Source organism: Netta rufina (assembly GCF_964035555.1).
Source record: "Netta rufina genome assembly, chromosome: 9".
In the NCBI taxonomy this organism is placed as follows: Eukaryota; Metazoa; Chordata; class Aves; order Anseriformes; family Anatidae; genus Netta; species Netta rufina.
The window spans coordinates 24874432-24895450 of record NC_140132.1 but is presented as its reverse complement, the minus strand read 5'-3'; the positions used below and the strand labels follow the sequence as shown (position 1 = coordinate 24895450).

Here is a 21019-nt window from a genome sequence, read left to right as displayed (position 1 = left end):
TACAGCAGTTTACATACCAGCTAGCATGGAATTGCCCTTTAATACTTTTACATCCTAATGCTGTTACAAAGGACAAAGAATTATTGGGATCTTCCTCAAACGTCTCCTTTGATGAAGGAAATGTGAGCTGGGAGTGCTCGGCGTTAATTCGGGAGGGCTGATAGAGGTGGCTTACTGTAAGCTCGGCTTCTGCTGGCAAAGAAGATATTTCAAAGCCCCAAGCAACACAAAGACACGAAAATGAAGTGACACGGACATTCTGAAAACAGCTGGAGTACAGCTCAGAGAAAGAAGACATGGCTTTACACGTTAAATCTTCCTGGGCCTGGAAACGCTTAACCCCAGCGCATCTGTATTCAGCATGCCGGGTGCCCTCAGCACTTCTCCTGCTATCAGACAGGTGGGGTTGCTAGCAGAGGGTTGCATTTTTTGGGGACAGCCCCTGGTCAGAGCCTTAGCAGGATGCCTGACTTCGTCTGCCCAGAGGGATGCATGTGGGGGCTTGGCGGTGCCACAGAGCAGGGATGGAGTGGGCTGGAAACCCCTGGCTCTGCCCAGTGCCTCTGAGCAGCCTCCAGAGCTTGTCCCTGCATCTTTCTTCCTTTCTTTTTCTCCTTTTTAACCCCCAGCCAGCACTGTGCATGATGTAGGCAGGCTCTTGTCACCTCCATGGTGGAGGAGGTGGCCGTAGCCTATCCCTCACAGCCACCCTTACGGTGCGTTGGGGACAGCAGCATGGCACCAAGCACCCCCAAAGCACAGGGTCACTGTCTATTGGTGACCCGAAAACCTTTCAGCTCCTGCAGGTGGCCAGGCAGCGTGGGAACACATCGGAAGGCTTCGTATCCTGGATGTAGGCTGCACTTTTGGGCTCTATGTAGCTGGAGGTGAGGTTGCATGTTCACACACACACCTTCACTGGGCAAATTTGAAAGGCTCCACAGCCAGCCTGCCCCTGGGTGGTGAGTTACAGCAAGCCCGGAATAAATGGAAGCAGGCAAACAGAGACTGCAATAAATGCTAATGCATTTTAACCTGCTCTGCTACCTACCTGCCAATTAAATGTCATGATGCGCTTGTAACAAGGAAATAAAACACAGAGGCACGAGAAAGGTCGGACACAGACAAGCACTGACCTAAGCATTATGAGTGAATTGTGCATCTTTCATTACAAAATTATTATGACTGGATTCTGAAAGCCTGGAGTGGATGAGGAAACCTGCTAACATCAAAAACTCCGGGGAGAGGCGTAATGACTGGTCCTAATTACACAGCTAGGCGTGAGCTGGGAGAGCAGACTGAAATGGCAACATTTTCGGTAAATAAAAATGTCAGTGGGATTTAATTAAAACAGAAGGAACTGCGTGAAACCTGTGAACTTTGGGTAGCCGGTGGCTGCCGCCTGGGCCACGTGTGACGGGGAGGCTGGGGAGGCAGCAAGAGCAGAAATTTTGTCTTTTGGGCCGTGCCGGCACTGCCACCTCAGCACTTTTAAAGGTGACTGGATGAAATATGCATGCGGATTCCTTCAGGGCAAGCCGGCCACGCTATCAATTTATGCCAGGTCAATTTAGCGGAGCCTTTGGATTAAAGGAACCTGAAATATGATGCAGGTTTCCTTCGGCGATCAGCCCCTGAGCGATGGCATGGGGTCTGGGCTTGCATTTCCCAAAGTGGGTGGACGGGGGCACCCAGGGGTGCGGGCAGCACCCAGTGCCCCGGCAGGGCAGCCCCCGGGCTTTGCCCTGTGTGTTTAATGCTCCGTGTCCCCTGTGGTGCTGGGGACGTGCCATGCTCAGCTGAGGAGCTGCTGGCTGTTCTGGTGTGAGGCTCATCCATTTTTGGTCCGTTTTTGATGAGGTCCCACCACAGGGGGCTGTGTTTCGAGGCCTGGAAATGAGCTTCCTCGGAGGCACCTCTGACATGTGGAGCCCTGCAAGGCTTTGTCACTTCTCGGGCTCAAATACAGCAGGTCAGGCAACAAAACGCTGCGTGTTTTATCCTATTTGTGTGCTGAGCTTGTGGCACATTATGAGCCATTCATTAATTTTCCCTCAGAGCACCAAGTGAGTCAGGCACAAACTGTTCCTTCCCAGCCAAGGGGACGAAAGGTCAGGAGCAGGAGAAACATTTCCCGAAGTGCACGTGGCCGGCGGGCAGGGCCCGGCTCCTCCGTGCGTCCCCTTCCATCGCCGGATGGAAATCGGGAGCAGCTCCCAGCCCTGCGGTTGGAAATTGCCTCCTGGTTCACAACCAGTGATTGCTGAGAGCCCACTGACATCTGAGCAACATTTTCCCAGAGCTTTGGATCAGGGCTTTGGTTGCTGCTCGAGGCTGCCTCAAAGTGTGCGCTTGCACTTTCAGCTTCCTTGGACATTTTTGTAAATATTTACAGTATTTGAATCTTCTTTTTAAAAAAATAAAAAACTGCAGCACACCAAGACCTGTCCCGCTGACTTCTGCGTGTTGCTCAGGCTCCCCAGGATAGGCTGATTTTTGAGATTTGTTCTGAGACAGCTGCATTTCTTCTTCCTCTCTTCTGAAATGAACTGAATGAAAAGCCCTCATCCCAGCTGGCAGAAATGAATGATTAACCTCAGACCCACCTTAGGGGCATCGTGCTGAATAGCTCAGGTTCCCAATGCATTTCTCTTACGAAGCCAGGTGTGGCTGCTGTGTAAAATGGATAAAGCAGGGAATGGGAGTGGAAGGGGTGAGTGCATCCATCCCCATCTCTCCTCACCCGGAGCTGCAGCAGCCAGCACGGGGCACTGGGGGCCAGGCAGAGCCCAGCCTCCTCCCGTACACCCAGCCCAGGCTCCTTGCTAAGCACAGAAAATAATTTAAGGAAGAATGAAAGCAGGGATGCCGGGCTGTGCTTTTATTGGCAGGAGCTCCCTGCAGCTGAGATGCCTTTTAGCTCTTCAGAGAACGGGACTGGCGATCCCGATCTGCCTGCCCGGACCCGATCAGCGAGAGCTGCGGGAAGCAGCAGCCCCCCGTTGGCACGCTAATTGCTGGATCTGGCTTTAATTTAATAAGTGGGGACAGCCAAGCCTCCTGACTGAGGGGACAGCACTCAGTTGCTCCTGCAAGCCTGGCCTGGGACCCATGCTGGAGCGGTGAGCATCCTCGGGGCTGTTCTGCTCATCCCAAAACACAATCTCTTCCCGGGATAGGAGTAAATCACTGGGGAAAACCTTGTGGGCAGCTCCTGGTGTGAGCAGCAGGGACACCCCTGTGGAGCACAGCCAGCCCCGGCACCCCTCTTTTCCATGCCTTTGAACGTTGGGTCTGTGATTTGCCACCAGCTCTGCTTAAAAGGAGGCAAACAAGCTGCTCTGCAGCACCCGGCACAGCTACCTTGTCCTCCCTTTATTCTCCTGGAAGCCTACCCTGCTTTCCATCACCAGAGCGGCTTGCAGGCTCGGGAAGTGCTGCCAAAAGAGTGAAATCCAAACATGTTTTGCACTGCTTTAGATAGAACCAGCCAGCGCAGTCCCTGCTCGCGGAGCTGTTAAAGTGGTATTTCCCACAAGGAAGGACGTGCGTCGGGACGGGGACGGGTTTTCTATTAGGTGGATCAGATTAATGCTAATTAATATACCCAGGGCTGAGTTATTTTTAAAGAAGGGGGTCGTGGAGGAGAGAAGATAAAAGACGAGAAGATGAAAAGTCATGACATATTAATGATTCAAACCGTATGCCGGGGCTGGCAGAACAGAAAGTATTATGAATAATTCAGACGAGACAGGATTTTCCTTGCAAGGTCGGTGAACGTAACAGGGCTGGATTTGGGAGGCTCGGCTCGTGCTCTCCGGCACTGCCCAGCGAGCTCCCTCCGTCCACAGGCTGCCGAGGAGCAAAGCCCCCACGGGGGCTCACCGTGGAGTCCCCCCACAACTGCTGGGAAGAGTTAAGGCTGCATCTCGGTGCCAAATGCATTAAGGGCTGCTTTGGAGCCCAGGTCCCGTGGGAACGGGCAGGGCGAGGAGGCAGCGATGCCGTAGGCGGCCGGCGAGAGACTGGGATTTCTCCGAAAATGGCTTGAAGGAGGAGGGCTGCTTTGGAAGATGCACGTGAGTACCCTGCCTGGCAGATGCCTCTGCATTCCCGCTGCTCCTTCTCTTCTGCTAGAAATGTAGTTGGGGAGACGAATCCTGTAAATAACGTGCAAATGGTCTGAATGCCTGGGTCCAAATAGCGCTGTAAGCCGGGAGGGGTCAGCAAAGTCGGGACAGGAGCCCGTTTGTTATACAGAGGGTGTGGGTGCAAAAACCTTTGCCCCATGTGAAGGCACTGCTCCCACAGAGAGGTATTCAGGCAAACCTGCCAGGGCCTCGAGGGAGAGCCGAACTCAGCCTAAGGTGATATTTTTAACCTCATCTGGTCTACTGATAAATTTTACATGGGCTTTATTTCATAACGGGTCCATCAAGGACACGCGGCCTGCAACCAGCCTCTGTGTCTGGCAGCCGAGGCTGCGTGCAGCAAATTAACTCCAGCTCAGCTTTTGAGTTGTGGTCATCTGTGAGTGTGAGGGAGACCCTTTGGGCATCTCACTGCCTCGCAGGAGACTTTTGGTGCTTGGGTACCTCATTGTGACAGGTTCTGCGTGTGCCCAGCACGTCAGTGGAAGCAGGGAGAAGTGAGGGCAGAGGAGAAACCAGGGGGCGAGGGGTTGAGCAACGAGTCCTGCCCAGGAAAGGGGGCTCCCAGGCAAGCACTGGGGGTGCTGGGCACCCCACCTGGGTCTGCTTCCAACAGATTTTGACTTCAAGGTGTGATTCATCTCCTTTCAGCGGGGTATCAGTGCTAAGGGCTCTTAAATGTAAAATGAGGTTTTGCCTTCAGTGTCCCGGAGGGGCTGCATGTCCCAGCCGTGCGGTGAGGTCTGTCTGGGGGCAGAGTTGCACTTCCTTGGCTGTTTGTGGCTTCTTCTCTCCCAAGCTGCCTTAAAACAGAAAAAGGGAGGCGCACAAAGAGGCGGCCTGCAGTTCCCAGCGACCTTCCCATTTATTCTAAGCACCGTGTCCCTTTGGAGACGTGCACAATTTTGTCTGGCAGCACAGCAGAAAGTGGCGTTTGTGCCTACCAAAGCGATCCCCTGCTTAACCTCACCGCTGCCTTTTATCCTGAGTATGCTCTCAGTATTTATGGGCTTTCTCTGTTAAATGGGAGAGCTGTGAAGTGCGCTAAAACTTCTTAATGAGTTTCCTAAGGATGGCAAATGCTCACGCTGCCCGGGCCAGGGGTGGGATGGGAGCTGCCCTGGCTGGAGCTGGGGTGTGGGTGCTGCAGGGCTGTGATCGGGGCAGGAGGACAAACCCCACAGCTCCTCCCTGCTCCTCCTGTGCACGCCTGCCCAGGGGAAGCTTCTCGCCTTTCCACGGTGTGAAAACCATTGAGAAATACCAAGCTGGAGACATGAAAAATGCCACTTCCAATTGAAATGTCCTGATGGAGCAGAAGCAGCGCTTGGGGGGTACTTTGTGGAGCGTGGTACATGATGACCAGGGAAGGGACTCAGATTTGGGGGCAGAAGGAGAGTGGGACAGCGCGAGCAGCGGTGCTGGGAGCTGTGCTGACTCAGTTCTGCTGCCAAGGCGTTTTCTCCTCTGGGTTATTTGAGGGCCCTGGGTTATTTTAGGACCCCTCCTTTCTCCCAGCCCCAGCAGCCATGCGCTAAGCTCCCTCAATCCCCGCTTCCTCCCGTAATTAATAAACCCCCAGCGAGGCTGAGCTGCCGGCGCTAATTGGAGCGCAGCGCGGGCAGCGCGGGGCTGCTAAGAGGATTACTCACTTTCTGTGCTGCTGGGTTCCCGTGTCAGTGGGAACACCTCAAGCACTGGGTCAGCAGCGGGGCAGAGCACAGCACAGCAGCCCTGTCCCCTCTGCTTCCTCCTTTCTTTGGCTCATTCAGTGCCTTCCCCGCTCCTGAGGCTCTATTTTACCTCCTCAGTACCCATTTTGTGTAGGCCATGGAAAGTCAGCTCCAGGATTTTCTTCCAGAGACGGTAGGACCAGGCTTTATAGCACTGCGAGGGACCTCGTGCCCTAGCTGCACTAACCATGGAGCAATGCGGGTGTTGATACCCCGCTTTCTTGCAGCACAGCCAAAAATACCCAAGCCGCCTACCTTGCGGCTCGGGAACAGCTGAGGATGGAGTTTGTGCCTCGCAAGGCTTCTGCAAAACAAACAGAGCTCCCAGGAGCTGGCTCCCATCTATCACTCCTGTAACGGAGCTGCCACACCAGGTGTGTTGATGATTAAAGCATTTAAACAGGCACAGTTGGTTTATTCAAGATGTTGTCTTGGAGTACCCGTAGGAGCACGAAGCCGCACCCTGTCTGCTGCTCGTCTTGGACGTGGTGTCACCCCAACGGCACCACCTGAAATTTTTGGGCACAGGCCACCAAGAGCTGCAAACCACTTCTGATGTTTCTCCAGGTGTTTGCTGCACACACGCGTGCTGCTCTGCACTGCTGCCTTGCCGAGCCCAAATCCTCCGCCTCGTTTTTCAGTCTGCGGCTCGAAGCCTTGCTGGGAATTGGATCAGGGAGCGGCGCCGCCAGCGGTGACATCTCTCTCCATCACTCTGCGAGCTTTTCTCCTCCACCATGTCGCAGGCTCAGGGCTGGGAACGCCAGGAGCTTATGCTGACAGTTATCCTCTTTGCAGCCAGGCTCTCCAGGTGCCAGTGGTCCTGCCTGCTCGCCACGAGGGGTTTGGGGGCTCGCATCCCTGCCAGCCCCTCCTGAACACTGCTTGTCCTCCCTGTGCCTCACCAGGCTTCGTCCCATGCTTTACCTAGAGCTGGAGGGGATCTGCTTGCCCACCCTGCTGCCTGCCAGGTCTGCAGCCCGAAATCCTGGATATTATCCGTGCCCACCGGTAACTCAGCCGTGAAATATTTGCCGTGCTGTTGCTCCGTGACAGCCCGGGTGGGCGCCGCTCCATCCTGCTGCTGCTGAGGAGCAGTCGGCAGCTGGCAGTGATGCTGCTTTTGCACGAAGCTTTGCCTAAGTGGGTTACTGTCGGAGATTAGCTGGAAATACCTCTGTTGAAATAGCGCATGGATTAGAAATAGACCTTTTCTCTGCGGTAATAGGTCATGGCAATTTGCTTTCTATTTTTTGCTGTCCTGCTCTGGCATTTGTGCGCTGATTTGAGCGCACGCCTGACCCGCAGCTTGGGCAACAAGAGAGCTCAGACACGGCTCTGCAGGTCTTTTCAACTCCCGATTTGCCATGTGGAAAAAAAAAAAAAAACACACCACCACCACTAATAAAAGCATATTTTTCAGTCCCTGAAAGCCACGGAAGTTCAGGCTGTGGGGACAGAGGTGGCAGCTGGCTCTGCCCGCAGCACCCGGCCTCTGTGCGGTGCCCCTGGAGAGCACAGGGGGTGTCCCGGAGAGCAGCGCAGCCAGGAGGGCTTTCCTCCCAGGGTATGGCTTTAGGATGAGTCTGCTCCCGTTAACGAGGTGCTGCAGTAATCGTTTGCTTGCTTCGTCACTTCAATTTGGAGCACGCGGATGTTAAGTAAGGCTTCTCGAGGAGAGGAAAATGATTCTCCCCGAGAGTTACGATCCTACAGAGAAAAACAAATTCATCAGGATGCATTTTGTAAAAACAATTAACAATAATTTCACTTGACCCCAATAGCACTAAATGTGATTATGGAAAGCTGAAAAAATTGTGCTCGCTGTTCAATAACGTAATTGTATTCGGTACCTGCACTTTTCCCTTTTCCAGGAGGCTGCAGAGAAAATCCGGCCCCCACCACGCTCCCGCTGCTGCCTCCCTTGTGGCACGGGCACCCAGCAGGGAGGGCTGCTGCAGCCCCTCCAGCTGCCCTGCACTGACAGAGATGCTCCTGGGCACTGTGTCTTTGGGCACTGCTTGCCCTGGGCCAGAAAGCAGGCGGAGGATCCCCAGCAGTGTCCCCATGTCCCTGCAGCCTCACGCTGAGCGTTTCTGGGTGAGGGTTTTGGGGCTGGAATGGAAATGTTCACCCCCTGTTTGTCCACAGCCACCTGCAACAGGCTCGGGGATGCGGCAGGAGTTTCCAAGGGCTACAAATTATTAAACAATGGTGATAAATTATAGATAGCAAGTAAAGGACATCGCAGAAGCAGACCTTGGCCATTCCCACACCTGCACAGCAGGGAGGCAGCTCCGGGCACACAGAGCTCAGCATGGGGCACACCATGGCATGGCACAGCCCCTGCAGAAGCACCAGGCACTTTTGGTGCTGGAAAAGCTCCAAAGCAGGGCCATTTTCAGGAGCGAAGCTGCACTTGGAGGCCCCAGCCCAGCACTCGAAGGCAATCAGCTAAAAAGAGCAGTGACTGATGTAACCAAGGCAAGACAAAGCACATACAGTTGCTTTCAGGCTAATATGTAGATTTATGCAGAAAACAAATATAAAGAGCTGCATCTGTTGCAAGCGAAGGATAATTCATCATCAGGGAAGAGGTTTTGTTTCCTCGCAGCTACATGTGCTGTAGTTACATATTTTATTTTCCTTGTTGTTTTTTTTTTTGTACCATGATGGGGTTTTTTTTTGGCTTTTTTTGAAGTTTTGTTCCTTATTTGGAATACAGATTGGTAACAAAATACTTCCCGGAGAGGGCTGAGCGGATTCCTAATGTGGTAAATCAGCCGTCCCTGGCCCTTGGCTCTCCGGTACGCTCTGCAGTCCCCGGCAGGTCCAAGGCTGGCAGGCAGCCTGCGGGCAGCTGCACGCCGATGGTAGATAAAGCTGGCGTGGCCCTGCTGCATTTGCAGGGTGGTTATTAGTCCCCTGGGACCCCCGGGATGAAGGAGGGAGAGGTTTTGAGCTGTCCCACAGATTTTGGAAAGCAATTTGGGGGCAGTGGGCACCGGGCAGGCGCTGCAAGGAACAGCTCGGGCTGCCCGTGGAGCTGCCGTGCCCACGCGCTGCTCCAGCAGGCTGCACGAAGCACATCATAAATCATCAGAGGAAAGCAAAGCAGCAGGCTGTGCCCCTGTGAGCCTGAACTGCATCGAAATGTACGCCGGCGTGTAAAGACACAGAGGCAAAGGAGTAACAAAAGGTAACTGCCCTTGGCCACACGCTGGGAATCAGCAGCGGTGGTAGGTTCAGAGCAGGGGTGCTCCCTGGGCTGAGCTCACCAGCAGTGCCTGACAGCCTCGGGAATATCCTAAACTTTTTTTCCTCAAACTGCGGCCTGCATCCATCAGTGGGTGAGTTCTCCAAGCATCTCGCCTCGTTCTGCCCGAGGAGTGCAACCTCCCGTCAGCCAGAAGGACACCTCAGAAGAAATTCCCAGGTGCTGGCTCCTGCTCCCAACGTTGTGTCCTTGAGCTTAGCCAGCTGGGCTGGAGGCAGCCGAGGGACCTGAGCACTCTCCTCCGCAACACCACCAGCCCCCAGCTTTGTGACCTTTGTGACCAGCAGAGCTGATGGAGGCAGCAGCTTCAGCTCCTCGCCCACACATCATTAAGGGGCCGGTTCCTCCCCGTTCCCCTGCCCTCTGCTCCCCATGCGCAGAGAGGAGCAGGGCAGGGTGGGTTTTGTCACAGCGCTGACCTTCGGCACTAAGTAACCTCCTCCGCGCATGCTGGGATTCGTGAGTTAATAGGTTTAGGGCGACTCCAGAAATATCAAGATGTGGCGGTGCTGCTGTGGAGTCATGCAGAACTATTTCAGCTATTTCCTCAGCTGCATTCCTTACCAACGTGCCTGCGAAACCAGTTTAGGAAATGGCATTTTTTTTCCACGGCCTTGGTGATTACACCGAATTCCAGAGGTCCTTGCGGAGATAAGGGGGATCCCTCCTGACCTCGCTTTGTGCTTACCGAGTGCATTTGCTCTGAGTGCTCTGCTGGCTCCTTGTGACTGCCCAGACCGGGGGAAACAGCCCCAGCAGGAGGAAAAACAGAGGAAAGGGGAATTCACAACCTCACCGAGTTTCCATTAACCCTGGCAATGTGTCCTTGCTGGAAAAATATGTGACAGCAGGCACAGTCCTGGCTCCGTTGCATGAGGAGGAAGAAGAGGAGGAAGAGGAGAGATCATGTTTTCCAAGGTATCAGGCACATCTGAATCACCCATCCCGGCTCCCCAGGCCCCCAGGTGCTGTGTGCCAGCCCTGGGGACAGTGGAGGTGTCACGGGGTGTCACCTCCAGGCGATGGGCAGGGCTGGAGTGGGCAGTGGGAGGTGGGCATCACACCAAAGGATGAAGGAGAAGGGGGCAGCAGAGCCACGCTCCTCGCCTGCAGAGGAGAGGGCACAAGCAGAGCACTCTGGAGGCAGCACTGCTACTGGGCTGCTAATAAGGTAATTGCAGCCCATTTAGTCCTTGAAGGGTATTTTTTTTGGTAATTGCCTTTAATGCTGTATTTGCTTTCTACTGATTTCAGCATAATTTCACTTTGACTGTATTCAGGTGGTAATCCCTGCCTTGCCGAAGCGGTGATAAAACCTCTGGTGTGTGTATCAGCACATTTCCCACTGGCTGGGAATAAAATTAGTCATCGTGACTGGCCGCTTTGGCGTCCTGAATGACAAGTCTCAGGGGTTTCAGCAGTTTTCTCTTCTGCCCTATTAAAATGGCCAAGAAGTAATTTTAATTGAAGGGGATTTGTTCCTCCCTCGTTTCCTCCTTCATAACCCACTGGGAGCAGGAAGGTGCGGTAGGTGCTTCTGAAAGCAGAGGTGTGCCTTTTTATTTCCTTCCCCACCGTTATCTTTTTGAGAATTCCCCAAAGGGGAGAAGGGGAATTTGCCACTGGGCTTGGCCAGGGATGCATAAGAAAGGAGTCAAATAAGAAACTTAAGAGAGGCTCTTTCAAAATCTTCCTGGTCAATCTGCAGTTGGCTTTGGCTCACCCTCCTGCCTGCAGCTCATTATTTAGAGGGAAACCACTTGGGCACCATTTTTTATACTCTCTGGGGGCCTGTTGTGTGGCTGTACCACCAGCCTGGTGGTGCCTGTAGAGCCAGCTCCGTGCTCTCCCTCCCCTCCACCTCTCCTCCTGCTGGCAGAGGAGCTGTAATAAGGCCGCAGTCACTTAGGCTCTAGCTGCGGGGCATGATTTCCTCTTCTTCGTTAACCCTCCCTCCTTATCCCTGCTCTAAATTAAGCAAAGGATTAATTTGCTAAATTTAAATGTTTAAACCTGCCAACCTGGATGGAAACATCCCCGGGTGCTTCCTGCAGCCACGGGAGCGAGGTGCCCTGTGCACTGCCTCTGTCCTCTGCCTGGCATGTGCCATGCCACACGCTGTTCATTTTTAAGTGGGAACAGCATTATTTTGTGCTGTGGTGTTGCAGGCAGGTGGGTGGGTGGTTACCGGAGCTGCAGGAAGGCATGGGGCTGCCCAGGAAATGTGAAGTAATGCAGCAACCCTGTGCTCCTCGACGAGCAAAATCGTCGGGGCTGTGGCACGTGGTAGGGCTCAGCCGACTGCAGCATGTTATTGGTGGTTTCTAGAGGAGATGGCCTTTGGTGATTGAATAAGCAGTAGTAAAACAGGAAAAAAAAAAAAAAAAAGTCTGAAATACCAAATGCAACGTAACCTTATACCAGGTGAGGTGAGTCAGCAGCATGCAAGGGCATTTGGCTGCTCGAGCTCCTGAAAGTTCATGAAGTTGTGAGGGGTCATGAGCAGCTGACAGAGGGCAGGGCACCTCTCTCCTGGATGTACCCGGAGATGTGTTGCAGCTATCACTTCAGTGTGAACGATATGTTCCTTTCCCAGCAGCATTCAGCCTTAAATTTGACCTTTTCCATTCCCGTGCCTACTCTGATGTCTGTGGAAATCATCTGGAGCTGCCAGCTTGGCCATAGCTGGGACTGAGCATCCCCTGCACAAACAGGACAGAGCCCAACACCACCAGGCACGGGGCTGGGAGCCCTGCAGCACAGGGGATGAAGCCCCAAATCCCAGATCCTGTTAGCTGGTGGTGGGACCTCAGGAGGTCCTGAAGGGCTGGCCTGTGCAGGAGTTTGCTGAATCCCTCAAAGAGAGCCCGAGTGGTACCTCCCTGTGCTGGGTGGGCTGCGGGGGATTAATCAAGCAAACGACACTAATAGGAAACAGCAGCAGATGTCAAGCATGTGCTGCTCCTATATATAATTTGGCCTTAAAACACAGATTTCTGAGTTCCTGTTTGATTTCGCAGTACTGGAAGGTGTCTGTCACCATGGTATCTGCCTGCTCCTCCCGGCGCACCAAGCATGGTGCTTTTCCCTCAGAAACAGTGCAAACAAGCCGTGGGAAGGGGCCGGAGGGGTGGGACAGTGCCACTTGGCTTTCCATCGGAGCTGGAAATTGGATGGGTTTTTAAGGAATGACCAGGACTGCTCTCTGGACAGTCCTTTTCCTTTTTCTTGAAAGGAAATACAAAAATTGCTGGTGCTCAGAGGAAGCGGGGCATTCCTGTCAGGGCAGGGCAGCGCCATTTCCCTGGCAAGGCCCCACCTGCATGGTAACAAGGGGCAACTCTGCCCCTGCCCAAATTTAAGGCAATCACAATCCAAAAGCATTGGGCTAAGATGTCAGGTGAATGTTTGGGAGCTTTGGGAGGGGTGGGGATTGCTGAGGTGAAAGAAAGAGCTGCTGCAGAGCCATTCCTGCCTCTGGGTCTGGGCGTACAGGCCCCAAGGGGCTGCCTGGGCCTTCGCTGTCCCTGCCTCCCTCCTTCCCCTCCCTAACAGCTTCTGCAGGTTAGCGTGAGAAAGAATAGTGCCAAAACGGTAAAATGAAGTAAATTTAATAGCTTATGATAATAAGCAAGCTGCCTTTTAAATTGGCCCTGCATTCATTCAGGGGAAGTAGTAAGGACTCTATTTTTGTGATATATTTCTGTTTCAGAATCAACCCAACCAGCCTTGTTTGTATTAAAACCTCCTTTGCACTGAATAAAATAACTGTAAAGCACATTCTTTCATCTACAAGGGCTTGTGTTCACACCCTCCACCCCTTAAAATTCATAGGAATTTCAAGCCGTTCATCGCTTTGGAGAAGCAACTTATTTGATGTAGGCTTGTAAAGGAGAAGAAATTACATGTGTGTTGTGAATAACAATAACCAGCTTCTTCTGAAGGGTCAAGTGGAAATATAGCCCCCATCTGTAATTAGGAATGCAGAGGGCCTACTTTACAAGGGTAAAACAACTGCATCTGTCTGCAGAGAAAGTGGAAAAAAAAGAAAAAAAAGAAAAAAAAGAGAAACTTAGACAATCATCAAGCACATGTGTTCTGATTAACCTAAAGAGGGAATGCCCATGCTTGAGGAAGGCCTGGGTGTGGGTTGGCAGGGACGGGGGACAAGGAACTGTTCCCCATAAGCCAAAGGGTGAGACCCCATTTTGTCAGGGGCTGCTTTTCTTCAGGTACCGGACACGTCTTCCTCTCATGTTTTTGTTTTCTTTTTGTTTGTTTGTTTGTTTTGTTTTGTTTTTTTTCTCCTTTCACCCATACTTAGCTGGTTTCATCTAGAATGAGACACCTGGGGTTCTACCAAGGGCTTGGTGTCCCTGGGACACTCCAGCGGCTGCTGGAGGTGTTCACCTTACATTGCTGTGCCCGTGGTGACTTTTTGGCATGAAACCTGAATTCATTGGAAGTGCAAAGGGAACTCAGGTGACCACAGAAAGGACTGTGAGCATCCACAGAGTCCTGCCTGGACAGGCAGTGCCCCGAAAAGTCAGTGTGCCTTGCGGCAGGGGAGCTCCCTCCTCTTCCACGCGATGTTAGCCTTACACTTGTCACAGGAAAGAAAAGAAATCTTCCTAATCAATCACGCGCGCCGTGAGATCCTATAAATAAAGCTTTCCGCAGCCTGTGACTACCAGACTGGAACCGATCAGGCTGCTCCCCCGCCTTGCAATACAGAAATACGCTCAAATACAGAAATACGCCCCACAAAATATGTCAAACACAACCCCCCCAGCCACAGAGCTGTGCAACTGGGACAGATTTTTGCACTGCGATCCATTTCCAGGATGGAGGCTTAACTCTTGCTCCCTCCTGCCGTTCACTGGGATTATTTTTACTAGTGCACTTTGCACAGTCACTGATTTTATGGGTCCCACGGCAGGTGCCAGCAGCCAGGGCAGGGAAGCAGGATGGGGTGGGATGGGGGAAGCAGCCCTGGCCACGGCTGCTCTCGGTTAGCTGGAGTGTGCCAGGATTTACTCTGTGCTGGAGCCTGGATAGCACCTGGTGATGTCCAGAGAGATCCTGTCTTTGTGACCAAGCTTTCACTGGTCACTGAGCTGTGTCTGGGACCCAGGATCTCCCACACCACCAGGTGCAGGTGTTTCCATCTGCCCAGGAGAGCTCACAGGGAAGGTTTGTCACAGCCAGTGTCTATTTCTGGGACCTCTGCCTCACTTGTCCCCTGTCACCAGAGAGATGGGAGAACAACAGGACCCCAAAATCGGCCGAGCCCATACAATCCCCTAAGCACGGCCACCTCCTTGTGTTGCAGATCATTGCCGCTAATAAAGGGGAGGTGGTGGCTGTGTCTGAGCTGTGGAGACATGGATCTGAGATCTCTATGCTGACACTGCTCGCCCACTGATAACGTGTCCTGACCTCAGCAAGCTCCCCCCAGCATTTGTCATCTAAATCTAAATCCCATCATCTAAAACCAAGTATGTGAGTGCAAGCTCTGGGACCAGCCTGTGGGCGATGCTCCCGGGACCTCCGCGTTGGCCCCGCTTTGTGCAAGGCAATCGCCCAACGCCTCCCCCGGCTGCTCCGGGAGAGGTTTGTCATCTGCTGGGGATGAGTAGCTGCACAGCAACAAGTTCAAAAGTCACGGGACTTAAGCAGCTGCAGATGTTCTCCTGCTTCCCCTCTTCCCTTTATGCTGCTCGGAAGAACCAGCAGGGCTGTGCCAGCCCCCGTGTGTGTGAGCAGGGCACGCGGAGCTGGCACAAGGAGCTGCGGGCACTGCCACCAGCTCCGCCAAGCCAGACATCCACCCTGGCCCTGTTTGTCTGTCCCATGTCACACACATCGGTGTCAGGCACTACCTTCCCAATCCCACGCAGGGTGGCCTTTTAAAACCCCGTGCAGCCATAGGGATGTGCGTCTCACTGAGGTCCCCATCCTTCTGTCAAAAAACAAACTCCAAATGCAATTGAATGACCGAATTTTAGAACTGAAACCGCGATTAAGGCGGGCTGCCGGCTCTCCCTGCACCAGCCCCTGTGGCTGTGAGAAGTTTGGTGTCCCTGTCACCCAGCACCCGGCAGGACGCAGCTCCCCGGTGCCGATTTCGGGATGGGGATGGGGGCACCTGCGGGTGGGACACCCCTTCAGCCCCCCCGAACGTACACGGGGAGGATCCTGCTTTTGGAGCAGGGCTGTTCAGAGGCCCCTCGAGCTGTTTTTTTAAAAGGGGAGGGGGAAGAAAGCTCCTGTCCTCCTCCCTCACCCCCTCCCCGGCCGCCCTCGGGGCCCGGCAGCCGCCGGGGGCGCTGCGATCGCGGGGCCGGCGCCGCCTCCCGGCCGCCCCGCGGCGGCGTCGGGGCGGCTCGGCGGAGGCTCCGGTGCTCGGGGGCAGCCTCCCCCCACGCCCCCCCCCCAAAAAAAAAAAAAAAAAAAAAAAGAAAACAAATCCCGGCTTCTTTCCTTCTCCCCCACCCCACCCCGGTGGCCTCGGGTCGGGGCCGGGCATCCCTGACGCGGAGCCTCTCGCTTCTCCCCGGCAGGACCCCCGCGAGGATGGCATGGATTTAGGGAGCGACGCCGGCAGCAGCCGCTCCAGCTCCGAGTCCAACTCGAGCAAAGTGACGCCGTGCTCCGACTGCAAGTCCTCGCCGTCCCCCAGCAGCCTGGACCTGGCGGCGCTGGGCGACTCGGAGGAGGAGGAAGAGGAGGAGGAGGAGGAAGAAGAGGAAGAAGAAGAGGAGGAGGAGGAGGAGGAGGAGGACGGGGGCTCCCTGCCCTCCCCGCCGCCTCCCTGCCGCTCCGCCGATGCCCTCCGCCGCTCCTCGCCCGCTCCCCGCAGCGGCTCCCCCGGCTCCTTGAAGCGCCCCCCCCCCGGCGCCCCCCAGCCCGGAGCCCCCCGGCCGCGGCCGCACCAGCGCCCCCCGCCGCTGCCCCCCCCCCCAGCAGCAACGGGGGGGAGCCGGGGGGGGAGCGGCGGGGCCGGGAGGGGGGCGCCGGGGGGCTCGGAAAGGCTCCGGGGGGCTCCGGGGGAACGGGGCGCAACCCCCCCGGGACCCGCAGCCCCCGGCCATGGACTGGGCGGCCCTGGAGAGGCACCTGGCGGGGCTGCAGTGCCGGGAGCAGGAGAGGGGGCAGCGGGCGAGCCCCGCTTCGGTGAGTGGGGCTCGGGGGTCCGCGGGAGGGTTTGGGGGGGGTTTGGGGGAGCCGGCGAGAAGCCCCCCCCCCCCGCGGCCGCGGTGGCAGCGGGGAGCTGGGAGCGAGCCCCGGCGCCCACGCCCCGCAGCCTGGGCTCGGTTCCGCCGGGGTTGCCTCGGTCCCCGGGCATCCTGTGCAGTCATCTGGCCCCCGAGAGCTGGGGGGGGTTTTCCCCTGGCCACTAATTGCTGAAAAATCCGGGCGGGTGCTGGCAGGGATGAAGGATCTCCCGAAGCAGAAGGAGAGCTGCCGTGCGGGGCTCTCCTTCCAAGGCTGAATGGGGTGGCCTCGGTGCTCAGAGGAGCCTAGACAGGTAACCTCCTTCATTCCTGCCATTCATGCAGCTTTCTTTTTTCTTTAAAAAAAAAAAAAGTGCTTTTCTTGTGGCTCCGAGGCTTTCCTCTGCAGCGCTATCAGATAAACTCCTGCTGCCCCGGCTGCCGGAAGCAGCAGCGCTGCTGGAAACTCTTTGCCTCCGGTTACGCTTTGCGAGGTGAGGTCTCACCTAAGGAATCTCGCCCCTAAAGCTTTGCCTGGGCTCACCCCGCCGAGCCGGGGTGTGTGGCTGTGTCGTGGGGCCCAGCACCCAGCGCTGTGCCCGCAGAAGGTCTCCTTCCCTGCCCACAGCCCAGGTGGAAACCCCCCTGTCCTCGGTCTCCCACCCAAACCCCAAACAGAGTTCTTGGAGCTCCAGGAACAACAGCTCGTGTGGGTTGTGGTGCTGGGGTGCTCTTGCTCCCCTCTGTCCGGGCACGCTCCTGTCCCACAGGAGCCCGGGATGCTCCTGGAGGCTCCAGGACTTGGATCCACCCTCACCCAGGATGGGAGGAGGAGGGATCCGAGCTCTGCTGCTCTGATTTCCCCATGGGAGAGGTGCATTTTGTCTCCACCAAAGTCCTCTGGGGAGGAACGTGTGGCGGGGTGGCACCTCCTAGTCCCACAGACCTCCCATGGCATGGGTTTGGAGTGACAGCAGATGTCAGAGGTGACACTGGGACGGAGGGATGCGATGCCTTAAAGGCTCGCTGCAATCAGCTTGAAGAGAAAATCTTTCTGATAGTTTGTTTTTATTCGTGACCCTGACATTTTCCTAAGGTTCGACGTCTCGCTATTTATAACAAAACGCTGTCTGGCCTGCTGGAAACCCCAGCGTTTGTCAGCATGGAAACCGCGAGGTGAACCTAGGCAGTAAGACGATGGGCTGGTTGGCTCCAACTGCGAGACAAATATGTTTGAAAAAGGGAAAAAAGAGAAATTTCAGTGCTAAGGCCTTCCTCGGTGTACTATGGAATGATCTCGTCAACAGGGACGAGGTGGGGAACTGCTGCTGCTGGGAGTGGAAGCGTGTCTTCGGCTGGTATATGTTAACAGGAGCCCAGCGTGGATGTTTTATTGAGAAAAACAAAATCCTGAGCAACTGTGAAACTGGAGAGGAGTTGTTTCTCTGCGGGTGGTTACCTCTCGTTGGGTTTCATGGTGCTCTGTGGGGAGGCTGTGCCCTGCTGCAGCCTGGTCCTGCTGTGCCACCGTCGGACGTGCGGTTGTTGCGGGGTGCTGGGGAGGGTGCCAGGCTGCACTTCGCGGCTTCACAGCTCTGCCGTGTTTCCTTCGTGATGTTTTTGAGAATGAGACTTTAAAAAAAAACATTTGAAAGCTGCCGGTTCTGTTACAAGGGGCGAGCGTTTCCCGTCCCTAGCTGGGTGAGGTGGAAGGGAAGGAAGGCCGGGTGGAGCTCGCGGCGCCTTGCTGCAGCGGGGCCGGGTGGATGTGCATCCTTCCCGGCTTCCCAGGGGATGGTTTCTTTTGGGATGGGCCCCGCAGCCGTGTTCAGGCCACCTGCAAGCCTGGTCTGATGTGCCGGGTCACTCTGCGTTAGACGGCTGGACCTTGGTGTGCTGGAGGAGAAATCCCCTCAGTTCTCAAAGGGGGTTGAAGGTTGGTAACACGCTCAGACCGACCTCACCAGGCGGCTGCAGGAAGCCCACTGCCGGGGTTTCTCTCCCTGCCCACATCCTGCCCGTATCAGAAGCAGTCACAAAGGTGCCGTGCCAAGATTTATGGCTCTTCGGGGCCACGGAGGTGCGCAGGAAGCAATGCCTCGTGCTCGCAGTTCCACTGCTGCTTCTAATGAAGTCAAAATCAGCATTAATGGCTTTCATTTTCTTCCCATTGCATCTCCGAGGATGGTAATTACAATCAATGGCATGTGTTTTCTGAAAAAATAATATCTGCACGTTCCGTAGTCAATTAAAAAAACCCTCGCAAGGCAGGAGGTGGCTCAGCCAGCTTGTCTCCCTAACGGGGCTTTAGCACTGAGATGACCCGGAGCTGCATGGCCCTGCCGAGCGAATGGTGCTGCCCACAGACAGGCTCCTTGCAGGCAGTGGGGATAAAAGCTTGTCCCTGCAGCCTCCAGGACTTGTGCACGGGTGGGAGTGTGTCAGAGTCTGTATTTTCCCTTCTCATCGCTGGCATGTTCCTACGTACGCTGCCGAGACAGACAGATGCCAGATACCCGGTACCTTTGGCAGTATATGTAACACGTCGTGCCTCAGCACGGTCTGCCCAGGCTTGTACCTCGCCCTCGGGCGTGTGGGCTCCTGCTTTCTGCAGAACATGCTCGCTGTGTTGGGAAGTTAAATTTGTTTCCTTCTGAATCACTTGGCTCTCCAGGCTGGCGTGATTTAGAGGAGATGGGCGCAGTGCTCCTGCTCTGCTCCAAGGAGCGGTTAACCGTGGCCTGCTGCCCATGGAGACGAATTCAAAGTATATATCATGGTCCAGGATTAAATCTTGAAATGATTTAATAGTTGGCCAGGGCAGGGTCTGGCTCTGGTGGAGTGTCTGGCTGTCGGTCACGGGCTGGGGTCAAACGGGAGCCGTGGTGCTGCTCGCTGCAGAGCTCTGTGCTGCCTGCGTGCTTCATCTCCGGCATTTAGGGAGCAAATGTTTGCTTGGCGAGATTGGCAGTGGTTTCTTCTCACTTAAAATAAGTAAGAGCTGCTCGATGGAGCTCACTTAAAGTGTTAGGCTCTCCGTCCCTCGGTGACGTGCGATGCTGGCTGAGAGCAGGGAGCAACCGGCAGGGCTGCGATGCCCGGCAGGCATCTTCCCCCGACGAGAACTGTCAGCGCCTTAACTTCTGACACACTCATTTTCCAAATCAAACTTGTGGCTTGCAAGAAATTGCATTTCTGTCATTCCTGCGCTGTAGGAGCGCTGCCAGACCTCCTGTCCCCACCTGACAGCAGTCGTATCGGGGCTCTTCCATTTACCGGCTTTGACCATTTAACTCCTACGGCGACTGGAGAGAGGAACATGACTGTTTGGGTGAGAGAGGTGCTCCGGGGTCAGCCCATTTGTTTCAGGGCCCAGCTGACGAGGCAGGCACACCCTTCAGACAGAGGTGTAGCTTGGCCAGGCAGCAGGCTGGCCGTGTGCGGTGTGACGTGCCGCAGCGAGGCTGCGCGTGGCGGCCGCCTCCGCATCCAACCGGCAGCGTACTTTGGCCGCCTTCCACCCAGCTCAAAGGTTAGGTGAGGCTGGCAAGATATTAATGGTTCTGCCAAAGCATGCCATGTCATTAAGCTAAGGAAACAGCTGCAGGTACTCTGAAGGACTTGTTTCGTGAGCAGCGTCGGTAATTACATGGACGGGGGAGATGTATATGTGCTGCTCATGAGACCCGTCCGGGCAAAATGACCACAATTAATAATCCTGGGCAAAAACTCCATCTCCGTCGCTGCCGCAAAGCCTTTCATTAGAGAAAGTGCTAAATACATGGGGTGACAGCATGCGGATTTCTTTTTGATGAATGTTTCTCCTTTATCTGAGTATTAATATTATGGTAACTACTGTGTTATGGACACCAGCAAGCTGGCGTTGCTCCCCGGCCGTTTGGTAAGTGACTGCTTTATACGTTATGCAGAAATCATCAAAATGAGCTGAGGAGCGGGGTGATTGAAATGCTGACAGCAGCGAAGGCAGCAGCAAACCCTCTGCCATGTGCTTGTGTGCGATGCTGAAGAGCGCCCTTCGTGATGCTGCCTGTTGTAAGGTTGATGAGTATGTTTTAAGCATATTTGGGGTATTTGGTATAAGCAGCAAACTCTGAAGGTTTCTAAACAGAGAATTCAGCTTTTATGCAAGTCAAAATCTGGATTGCCTTAGGGGGTTTTGCCAGCGTAACCCTGAGACAGAGCCATTCTGCCGCAGGAGCCGCGTCCCCTGCCCTCCGGCACCTCCACCACTGCCCTGGATTTCCACTTACACAGAAGTGGTACCTGGGGTTGAAACAGCAGCAGGCAGTAGGAACACTTGATAGGATAATAATTATGTACTTAGGCATCTTTTTTCTTGCATATTGGGTGCGCTAAGGGAACAGGTTAGCGGCTTTCAGCTCTCAGAGTTGGTCTGTGCTGTGTAAAACCCGTTATTTTACTGCTGAAGGACGAAGTTACTGCAGGGCTGGTGCTTACCCGGGGCTGGTGCGTGTGTAATCATGGTGTATGGGAAGAGAGAATTATAGGCGGAGTGTATTAACAGGCATATAAAGACCAAGTATTTATTCAGTGCAACTCAAAACATGTTTCGGATCTGCGGAGGAGTGCTCCAAAGCCAGGCGAGCTGCAGGCCGGGCC

At 54.7% G+C, this 21019-nt stretch overlaps 1 protein-coding gene across 1 annotated transcript in view; it reads left to right on the top strand.

Moving 5' to 3' along the window:
• The first annotated feature begins 3970 nt into the window (after positions 1-3970).
• Positions 3971-21019, top strand: part of LOC311212798 (schwannomin-interacting protein 1-like) — a 46257-nt gene continuing 29208 nt past the window's right edge. The window contains 3 exon segments of the mRNA XM_084292420.1: positions 3971-4079; positions 15725-16119; positions 16121-16337. Of these exon segments, the coding sequence (XP_084148546.1) occupies positions 4074-4079; positions 15725-16119; positions 16121-16337 (618 nt within the window). The 5' untranslated portion in view covers positions 3971-4073.